General features: G+C 33.1%; 2 protein-coding genes and 1 pseudogene across 2 annotated transcripts in view; all 3 read left to right on the top strand.

Moving 5' to 3' along the window:
- The window catches only part of LOC132191581 (uncharacterized), a 1,934-nt gene extending 1,681 nt beyond the window's left edge, over positions 1 to 253 (top strand). The window contains exon 3 of the mRNA XM_059606673.1: positions 226 to 253. Within this exon, the coding sequence (XP_059462656.1) occupies positions 226 to 253 (28 nt within the window). The remainder of the gene's footprint in view (positions 1 to 225) is intronic.
- Positions 254 to 2,766: 2,513 nt separating this feature from the next.
- Positions 2,767 to 4,626, top strand: LOC132191580 (uncharacterized). Its single transcript, XM_059606672.1, has 3 exons — positions 2,767 to 3,253; positions 3,665 to 3,745; positions 4,079 to 4,626. The coding sequence occupies exons 1-3, from the start codon at positions 2,767 to 2,769 to the stop codon at positions 4,624 to 4,626; spliced, it is 1,116 nt and encodes a 371-aa protein (XP_059462655.1).
- Positions 4,627 to 7,121: 2,495 nt separating this feature from the next.
- Positions 7,122 to 8,826, top strand: LOC132191651 (expansin-A6-like; annotated as a pseudogene).
- Positions 8,827 to 11,742: the final 2,916 nt, after the last annotated feature.

Raw genomic sequence — 11,742 nt, 5'->3', positions numbered from 1 at the left:
GGACAAACATAATCTTCTACCAATTCCAAACATAAACAATATATAGCTGTAGGCCCAAATGTTGCAATGCTCAACCAATATTGTTTACGTGTTTTAACTTTTAAATGATTAATATAAGAAATCAATTAAAACATCAACCAATATGAAATAGATGTGAAAAGTAGCATTAATCTATTTCAAATTGAGACTCAAATTCTCTCTGCCTTTTTATTTTCTCTATTTTAGGTACATAGATCGAGTAAAGAGTCAATAAAAGTTTGTGACAAGTTTTGAGTAAATAGTTGTCTTGAAACGGGATTAAGATGATATTATTATATTATCCTATCATTTGATCATCCAATACACATCGTGACTATATCCATTATAGATTATACTCTTAGACTAAAGTTTGATATCTGAAAAAATGATGCCTCACCAAGTTGAGATGCTTGATTAGTGCCAATAAACATAGTTTCATATATATATATATATATGGCTTCCGTTTTCTTTTTTGTATTCATTCAAATACAAGCACTTCAATCTTCTATTTTTTAAAACCAATTAATTAAGGACAAGACTTGTGATAACCATCTAGGAAAAAATGCTAGTTCATCCTAAAATGACTTGTCAATTTGGAACTTCCTTAAAATCAGTTATAAAGTTAGTTTTACCTAGTAAATAAGCAATATGGGCTACTCATATTGAAAATATGAGACTGAGTATTACACTTGCCACTTAATCAAATTGACACTGAAACTCCCCATGACAAGGCCTCTCAGAAGAAGCAATTGTCACAATATATAGAAAAATAAAAACAAGCCATTGATGTCTAAACAAAAGAAAGTCTCACTAAATTTAACTTATTTCATCGTTGGATATACATCAACTATGAAGCATGCATGGACTATTAATCTGTTAATCGATCTGATATGAAAGTGATCATATATGGAAGTCAAAACGGCTGAATATATATATATATATATATATATATATATATATGGAATCATCGGAAAGAGATAGAAAAAGATTACTTTTGTAAGAAACTAATTAATTTGAGGGTTGTCAATATGGCTCAAAATTTTTACTGCAGGTATATAATCTTTACCTCATAATAAACAAACGCCACTGTATTCACATAAAATGAAGATTAAAAAATAATGGAAAATGAAAGATAGAAGTTGAAAAGAAAATTTTGGAGCTGTAAAAAGAAAAAAAAAAAGCACTAAAAATCACAATATACTTGTCGCTCCTCACAAGATATGTCTATATATACTTGCCTTGACTATTTAAAAAATGTAAACATCTCGAAGTTTTTGACGTTGGCAATTTTGCCCGGCCAACCGTCAACGATTCTGTTTTATCTGACAGAAAATGACCCATGTGATAATGTCTCCAACATGCCCATGGTAAAGTGTTAAAGAAAAGGGGTGGAATCCGGCCACCGCAACTCTTTTGCTTTTTACTTCATTGAAGCTGCTTGGCACAAACAAAGGGGTAGAATTCAGCAAATGCAAATCTTTTGCTTTTTTCCCCATGAAGTTGCTTGGCAGAAAGGGATGGAATTCGACAAATGCATATCTTTTGCTTTTTTCTCCCTGAAGTTGCTTGGCAAAAAGAGGTGGAATTCGGCAAATGCAAATCTTTTGCTTTTTTCTCCTTGAAGTTGCTTCGCAAAAAGGGGTGAAATTCCGCAAATGCAAATCTTTTGCTCCCAAACATCTTAACAGAGCCCGTCTCACCACCATTTTGTATACATATATATATATATATAAATATATTTTCTCTCAAAACACAAACGAGAGAGAGAGAGAGAGAGAAAGAGTGTTGGTATCAGAAATAAATTAAAGAAAGAAAATCATATATGAAAGCCGTAGATGGAAAAGGTGGACGTCTTAGCATTGGTGGGGATCAACCGTTTCCTGAACTGTATTATCACTTCATCTCCATCCACAGGATAGATCGGTCCCACTAAGTGTCCTTCACATTCTCAAAAAGCTGTTGACTTTTATGTGCATTGATCTCCTTCTGATTTACATAATAGGGTGAGATTTATTGTGGATGAGAATTTGATTGACTTAAGTGTTGTATTGCAGTATGATCGAAGATCGGATCCCCTGTTTTTGGGGATGCCTGTTATTATCGTGAGAGGGAGTTCCTGCCGGAACAGAGCCCATCTCACAACCCTTTTATATGTATATATTGAATTATCGGTAAGAAATAGAAAAGAATTACGTTTGTATGAAACTAATTAATTCTAGAGTTGTCAATATGCCTCACAGACTTTACAGGTATATTGTTTTCCTCCAAATAAATTAACAAAGGCCACTGTATCATGTAAAATGAAGATAAAAAACAGAGGATGAAAGATGCAAGTTGAAAAGACAAATTTGGAGTTGTAAAAAGAAAAAAGCAATCAAACTCACAATATACTTGCATCTCTTCACAACATATGTCTATATATAATTATATACGCAGCTTACAAGTTTAGAATTTATTTCTTACTGCATATGCAACTTCTTTTTCTTTTTCTCTTTGAAGTTGCTTGGGCACAAAAGTAGTGGAATTCTGAAAATGCGAATCTTTTGCTTTTTTTCTCCTTGAAGTTGCGTTGCGTGGGCACAAAGTAGTGGAGTTGGAGCAATCCAAAATATTTTGCGTTTTCCCCTGCTATCACAAATCTCAAAAAGCTGCCAAAAATCTAACCACCTAAATTGAACTCTCTCCAGACAACCAAATAGCTGCCACGAACCACTTATTCTGCGTTGTGTCCGCGTGTGAAAGAGAGAGATGGAGATGGAACTTTTTCTAAGAGAAATCCTGATAGAGACGCGTTCCTACCATAGACGCGGCAATAATAGGCATCGATTGAACTTCGTAGAAGAGCTGAAAAATGATGGCCAGGAAGAAGTTGTCTGTGAGGAGTGCGAGGAGCCGGCCGCAGTGGGTCCCACTTTCAAATGCAGGGTTTGCCGATACCTCTGTCATGTATCATGCTTCGACAGTTCGTCAACCCTTTATATTCATTTCGGTCGTAGGCATGATCAGTTGAAGTTCGCAGAAGAGATGAAAAATGATGTCAATGCGGGAGTTGCTTGCATGGCGTGCCAGGAGAAAATAGAGGGTCCCGGTTACAAATGCTCTGCGTTCGAATGCAACTTCCAGCTTCACAAATCATGCGCCCAACTGCCCCGCAAGATGGACCACCCCTCGCACCCAAACCACATCCTTATTCTTGAGATGCCAGGGGACTCTGCTGGTAATTGTAATGCTTGCGGTAAATGGTGCAATACATGCCTCTTTTACTGTTGCAATGAGTGTAATTTCAACCTTGACATCATATGTGCTACCCGCATGCAAATTATTCATACCAACGACTGCCAACACTCATACGTCCCATTCTTTAAGCAGATCAACTTCACTTGTGAGGTTTGTGGTGGAGAAGGCACAAACTTTGCCTCCTTATGTACCATCTGTCGACTCTTAATTCACTCCAAATGTGCTGGATTTCAACGCACCATCCGAATTTCAAGACACCATCACGCCCTCACTCTTGTCAATTCCCTTCAACATCAAGTCAAGGATTTCAACCACTTATTTTGTAAATTATGTGGTCATAAGATTAAGACGGAGTATGCAGCCTTATATTGTCACGAATGTGGTTTTGTGGCACATTTGTACTGTGCAGATCCATATAGAGTCAGTGACTCGCGCGCAGAATACTATTCGCTACCTCAAAAATCTGTTGATGTTATGAAGATCAACCCAGGTGAGTTACAACATTTTAGCCATGAACATAATTTAATTCTTAGCCATGAGGAGATCATGCAAGATAAGTTGTGTGATGGTTGTATTCATTTTATAATCTCGGCCCCATTCTACAACTGTACGCAATGCAACTTCATTCTTCACACTACATGTGCTCAACTACCAAGAAACAAGAAACACATACTTCATCGACACGCACTCACCCTCCTCCAACATGCACCTTACAAGGGAGGAGTGTTCACTTGTAACGCTTGTGGCCATTCTCGTCATGGCTTCACCTATAGATGTGACACATGTGAGTATGATCTTGATGTTCAATGTTGTTCAATTCCAGAAACCTTGAAACATGAAGGTCACCAACACTCTCTCTTCCTTTCCATAATTTCTAATAAAAATTGTAATGTTTGTGATCACGTTTTTGAGGACAATGGGGTATTTATATGCAATGATTGTGATTTCGCCTTGGGTTTTGAATGTGCAACACTTCCACTCATAGCTTGGCACAAGTATGATGAACATCTCCTTGCACTCACCTACGTTGCTGAAGAAGATTCCAAAGAATATTATTGTCTAATTTGCGAAGAAGAAAGGGATCTAAATCATTGGTTTTATTATTGTGCAAAATGTGACTTTCCTGCTCATCGTGAATGCGTTTTAGGAGCATATCCATACATCAAGTTTGGAAGTACTTTCAAAGATGATGAATACCACCAGCACCCTATCACTTTTATTCGAACGACTGAGTACTCCCCTCCATGTGATGCATGTGGCATGACTTTCGATGGCGTGGCCCTAGAATGCGCTCAATGCAAGTTCAAGGTCCACTACGAGTATACTTTAGTTTGTTTGAAAGAAATGAGTAATAAAGTGCTACATCCGTAACATTGCAAGGTTGCATTGATAATGGGTGCATGGATAAGTTCAGTCGTTGAGTCCTTTAAGTTCCGGTTGTTGGGTTCAATAAAGCTAAGCAATTCTGGTTGCTTCAGGCGTCAGCTATGTTTTAAGTTTAAACCTTTCAGCTTGGATTTCATTTGAGTCAGGGAGTTTATCTCCAAGTAGTTCTTGTGTTGTCTTAGTCTTTTATTTATACTGTAATTGTAATCTTTAATTATTTCAAGAGTCAATAAAAGCATTAGCCATTATTTTCCACACATAGGAGTCAATCTACATCACTAAATTTTAGGAAAAAAAAAAAATTACTAATGGTAAAAAAATAGACACAGAAGAGAACTATTTATTCGGATAAATCTTAAAACAAATAAATAACAAAAGACTATACTATCCAATGCATGCTGAAATGTGATGTAAGGCAGCTAATGACCGTTGTACACTTCGTTGAGAAATTTCAAATTCCTCAAAGAGACAGGAACGAAACTTTGAAGTAAACAGAACCTCCTGCCGATTGTCTTCTTGAACACAGGATACACTTGATACAGTTTTTCTTGCCCCAAAATCATGTCCAGGCATGCATATCACTTGATTTCTTTTGTTTCTTCTTATTCCGTTTTTCTTCTCTTAGCTCTAAAAGAAAAGATAATTGTAAAAGAAATTAAAGACAAAGCGGAATAAATAAAATAAACACCGGTACATTTTTTTCTTATTCTTTGATGAATTTACAATACAAAGAGTCCTTATTTATTGGGAGCTAGCCGAAGAGGTATAAGTGATCAAATCAAATCAGAATTTAATACAATCAATCAAATCAATTACCATTAAGGCTGAAATCAATCCCATAACATAATCAAATTTCACAATATATTCTAACATCTCATCAAACTCAAGGTGAAAGATTCTGAAAGCTTGAATTTAATTTAATTTTAATTTTAATTTTTTTGCTGGAGATGGCAATAGCCGACCACGGTGATCGAAGATGAGCCTTTAACAACAATAGACTGAAAATTGTAGACTAACTATGAACCAAAATAAGAGCCAACAAAGGACTAAAGTTAGGTCATATATTAAGGCCGAAAAAAAAAAAGAAAAAAAAGGAGGCCAACAAATGGCCAAATAATGGGGCCAACTAATAGGTCATAAATGGGTTGAGTTTCAAACAATACTACAAAATCCAAATGAGTGGGCAACAAAAGGCCGAAAGATGCGTCAGGCCGAATATAAGCAACATGACTTTTTTTTAAGCAACAAAACCGATTTTTTTTTCCTATGTTATCTTTTTCTTCTTTACAGACAAATTAACTCTTAAGAAATACATAACCGAAAATGAAACAAAAGTTGTGTATAACATCTCTTTTATGTGAAAATTCAAACAGAATAAGGAAAGTATTCTGCATGATTATAATGTTTTTTCTCCTTGTTTTGGCCGGGGTACCATTTACATATCAAGTTAGGAGTAAGTTAATACAAAGTGATGAGAGGCTTTAATATATATTTATTGCTCCATTGAACGAAATATTGCAATTGACATTCAGATTAGTAGAGTAATGGTGTTAGTAGCCATGCTGGACGAAACACTTGTTTACCGTCGATTTCCGGCCATGCAGTTTGGCTCAATCTATGCATCAGATATTTAAAACACACCTTTCTGGTGTCATTTTTACTTCCATGAGCTTGTATTTATTTTCTTCTCTTTCTTTTCTACCAATTTTCTCTACATTAAAAAAAAAAAAAAAAAAAAAAACAGAAAACATTTCAATCTCTCTTCGTTTCTTTCTTTCACTTTATTTTCTCTTTGACAAATTGAAGGAAATTTATCGAAGTTGGATTGACAAAAATTCCTCAAATCCTATCTATTACACTGACATGTGTCTAAAATGCATGTGATTCTTATATGTATTTAAATTCTCACATACATTTTTATTAGAACATGTGATTCTCACGAGTATTTTTTAAAATGTCTAAAAATCACATATATTTTGAACACATTAGTTTTGACCGAATTGGAGAAAAATTGTCTACTGTCTTACACAACATAGGCATTTTTCCTCATTTTGAAAAGTAATGCTACAAATCACAAATTGGGGGTGGCCACTGTAGGCCATGTTCCCCACAACACAAGGAAAAAAAAAAAATTAAGGTAATATATATATATATATATATATATATATATATATATATTATTGGCCTCTACCCATACCAAACTCTGCCTCCGTCTCTGCCCACAATGCTAATTACTTGGCATTTCCAATCAACCAATTGATACGTCTCTATTAAATAAATAAATAAATTCAATGGTTAGTTGTAATTATTACATCAACATTGTAAGATAGTTGTGGAATAAAAATGTGTTATGAAACATTACTCCAATGAAAAGATTTGGGCCAATTGTAAAATTCTGTGGACAAACAAAATCGTCTACCAATCCCAAACATAAACTATGGTTGTACTTGTAGGCCCAAATGTTGCCATGCCCAAATGGCATGGACACAGCAGCAATAAGCTCAGTGTTGTTCAACAACGGGCAGAGTTGCGGTGCCTGCTACGAAATCAAATGTGTGAATGACCCTCAAAAGTGCAAGTCAGGGCAGCCATCTCTCTTTGTTACGGCCACCAACCACTGCCCTCCAAACTACAATCTTGCTGGTGACAATGGGGATGGTGCAACCCACCCAACCCACATTTCTATATTGCACAGCCTGTGTTCGCCAAAATTGCCGAGTACAAGGCTGGCGTTGTTCCAGTCCAATACCGCAGGTTCATATCTTCTCTGCTTCCTTTCTCTATACACTTACCGCGTTTGTCTTACAAACTGAAATATAAATCAACCTTAATGATTAACAAACATATATATCATTGTGGCAAAGAAACAACAAAACGAAGAGATGTTAAACATGAAAGACTATGAGGGATTTAACATTTATGGTTAACGACTCAGAGAAAACCATAGTCTCATATGCACTATCACTCCAACCTAGAATCACTTAATTATACAGCTTAGTGAGATTTGACACTTATGAGCTCATTAACAAACCATCCACGATCATCTTTCTAATGTGGGACTAGGGTGTTATAATATCTCCCCTTTAAATATCTAACGTCCTTGTCATGGCCACATGACATTACTAGCCGATTAGGTTGCTCTGTTACTGTTAAAATATAAATTAAATGATTAAATTCGTCAATTTCTATTAGCTTAAGCTTCTAAGATGGGTGGTGATCATTTAACATGGTATCAGACCGATCTTAAGTTTGAATATTGTCTCTATCATTTACCTCACATTTCAATTAAACATTCCATGTGTTAAGCTTCATTTACTCAAGGAGAATTCAAGCCCACACATGAGAGAAAGTAATATAATATAAACTAAATAATGAAGTTCATTCATGTCCATTAGCTTAAGCTTTAGGATGGATGGTGATTTAACAAATACCATTTGGAATGACCAAGGAAAAACCTTAGTTAGCATTATCACTCAAAAATGACTAGTCAAATTGCAATTAATTGGAGTTTCTTATAATAACTTATAAAGCCTAATTTCACATAGTAAGAAACCAATATGAAACTTAGTACTTATGAACTCATTTATAATCTACTCACTCGATGTGAGCTATTCATTCTCCCAATGCAGGACTGGTGTGTTACATATGACATCATATATAGCAAATAAATGAACCAATTTCCTAAATTGGAAGATTTCTAACTGTTTGAAGAACTATATATATATATATACTGCGCAGGGTTCCATGCAACAAGAAAGGAGGAATTCGATTCACCATTACAGGGAATCCTTATTTCAACCTAGTGGCAGTATGGAATGTTGGGGGAGCTGGAGATGAGATAGGCTTGCAAGTGAAGGGTACGTCATCGAAAGCTGAAATGGACAGCAATGAAGCGACACTGGGGTCAGAAGTGGGAAACCAATGCAATGATGGCAGGGGAGTCATTGACCTTCAGGGTTAGAGCAAGTGATGGGAGATACTCAACCTCATGGCACATTGCCCCCAAGAATTGGCTATTTGGTCAGACTTTCGAGGGCAAGAACTTCAAGTAGAATACGTTAAAGCTCATCATCAGCAGTTTTTCTTGTTTGATCACTTCTCCTTCTTGCTTGCTTAAAGTTTGCTGCGCCGACACTTAATTAAATGATTAAATTTATTTTTATCTATTTGTTTAAATTTTTGGATAAGGTGTGGTAATTGAAAATTAGTATAAGAACAAATGTTATGAATTTTATATTAAAATATAAATGAGTGAGGCTCACGTACACAGTATATATAATGTGTTATTTCAAACTTGGGTGGATTGCGAATCTTAAATCATCCAGTTTGAGAAAAGAGAGGACTATGTTAAGCCGGAAGGAATGGTGGGGTCTGGTATCCTGTTCAGGCCAAAATCATGGTTTCACTAATTATGTTTGCTGGGAATAAAATGTGTTATAGATTTATTTGTCATGATACTGGAATCCGGCTTGTTTTGTAAACTGCGACAAGTTTAAAAGAAAATTTTGGACATGTAAAAAGAAAAAAGCAATATACTTGCACCTTCTCACAAGATATATATGCCTATATACATGGCTATATATGTAGCTTAGAAGTTTAGAATTTATTACTTGCTGCCTATATATATATATATATATATATATGTGCAACTTAAATATTTTTTTCTTTTTCTCCTTTTCAACTCCAATTAAGTTACTTGGATAAAGCGATGGAATTCGGCCACTGCAAATTAATCTTTAACGAGCTTGTACCCCGTGCAATGCACGGATTGTACGTTTTTAAAAATGATAGGACAAAAATAATAATAATAATAATAACAATTAGTGGATGTATAAATGACAAGAAAAAAAAAAGTTTCAAGCATGAAAAAAAAAAAAAAAACCCCTTCTATAAAGCTTTAAAAGAAAAAGAAAAGTATTGAGACCATTTACATTTTACAACAACACAAATGCTCAAGTCATTTTTCCATGCTTGCATTCCCAAAATAACTTTATTTAAAATACTTTCAAAGGGAGAAGTTTGAGAAATTACACTAACTAATTTCCTTCTCCTCATTGAATTAACTAATTGGCTATCCAAAATTAAAAAAAAAAAAAATTCATTAAATCATGGTTATCATTAAATTTAGAAATTTATAAAGTGTAATCCTTATAACTTGAAACGTATTAAATAGTTGTACTTATAGATGTAGTATAAAATGAAAGGAACTATAAATATTTTTTTAACTATATAACCATTCAAAAAAACCTTTTATTTATTTATTTATTTATTTTTGCATAAAAAAAAAACATTTTAGCTATAGCCACTGGAAAATGCTAGGCTTACAAACACATTTTACGAAAAAAACTTTTACAAACTGATGTGGCACAACATGATTGGGTTTCTCAAATTTTGAATTTATCTCAGATCCAATCATGTTATGCCATGTCAGTTTGTAAAAGTTTTTTTATAAAATGTGTTTGTAAGCTCAGCATTCCTCATACCCACCATAAAAGCCTAATTGTAACAATCTTATAAGTACCTAAATGAGTCTTGTAAATATTCCTGACTATTTAAAGAACACATTATCACACACATCATATTTCTTATATTAACTATTAGGCTACCCAAAAATTAATTTGATATAACCTCATACAAATTTTGAAGGTAAAAATCATAATCTATTATAAAAACTCTAAAAGCCAATATCGTCGATCAATTCTTTTTTCTATGCTTTATTTTTTCCTACGCAATGTCCTTGATCAAACAATATTTATATATATAATGAGTAGCAGCGTAAACTAAAAAATCGTGATACCTCATATCAAAAACAACGATAGAAAACTCTCTCACCATTATTTCCCTTAATTCATTATAAAATTTTCAAAAAGGGAAAATTAAGCTATTAGAATTAAACAAAATATATAAATTAGAATAGAAGATAATGACAAAAATCGAAAAGATAAGAACAGGATCACAAAATATAAAGTCAAACAGAAAATGAAAAATATTAATATAATAGAAAAGAGTTGTCTTCGCTATATACTTTTTTTTTTGCTCCAATAAAATATTTAAAGCCAATGATAACTATCAATTAAGCACGTAAACAATGTGCATTAAACATAGGAAAAAAACTATCAATGTACAACATTGTAAACTAAAAAATTGTCATATCTCTTATCAAAAACACAAATAGAAAACTCTATAACCTGCGACATGTGAGAGTGTTTACAAATTATATATTCACACAAAAGCATATATGTGTCAAACATAATAGATAATCTACAAATTGGGTAAGAACAATTTGAGTTATTATATCATAATGCTATGTTTTTGTACTTAAAAGTGAAAAATTAGCATCAATCTTAATTTCAATTTAACCAAAAATGAAAAATAGGAATGCATTTTAAAACAACCTTAAAGCATATCAATTATAGATCTGCCATGTTAATTATTTTAGCTAAAGAGTGCAATACAAACAAAATGTATTGTTAGAAATTAATGCTAGAAAAAAAAGGTAAAGAAACTAAATAAAAATTAAGAAGAATAATGAAAAAAGAAAGAAAAAGAAATCACTTGCATTTAATTACAAATATGATAGATAGGATTTTTTTTTTCTCTTTTTTTTTTTGGTAAAAAAGTTAAAATAAATATAACAATAGTTTCAGTGATATTGTTTTGAATCATATTTCAACTAAATAATATAATTATATAACAATTAAATTTATTAATTGTAATATTTATATAGCAAGGAAATCTATAGAGGAAAACGTACACTAACTACATTAAGCAATTAATGCTACAAAACAAAATAAAGGTATTAAATAAAAATTCAAGAAGAATAATGGCTATACATCTAGACGTATTGTAAATTATTTCCAAAAGAAGTAAAATGCAATCTCCTGTATTCTATATTTACAAACATGATAAATTAGGATAATTTGAAGAAAAAAAAAATCAAGACAAATATTACTATAGTTTCAGTGACATTGTTTTTGAACAGTTTGTGTAAATATTTTAGTTAAATTAATTGCAATTGCAAATATGATTTCTTGTTAGTATGTGTTTATACATTTAAAAAAAAAATATTGAAAAAAAAATTGAAATCAAAACAAACTGAAA

The sequence above is a fragment of the Corylus avellana genome, chromosome ca9 (assembly GCF_901000735.1).
Source record: "Corylus avellana chromosome ca9, CavTom2PMs-1.0".
NCBI classification, from domain to species: domain Eukaryota; kingdom Viridiplantae; phylum Streptophyta; class Magnoliopsida; order Fagales; family Betulaceae; genus Corylus; species Corylus avellana.
Note: the sequence above shows the minus strand (reverse complement) of the source record. Positions and strands in the feature narration are given on the sequence as shown.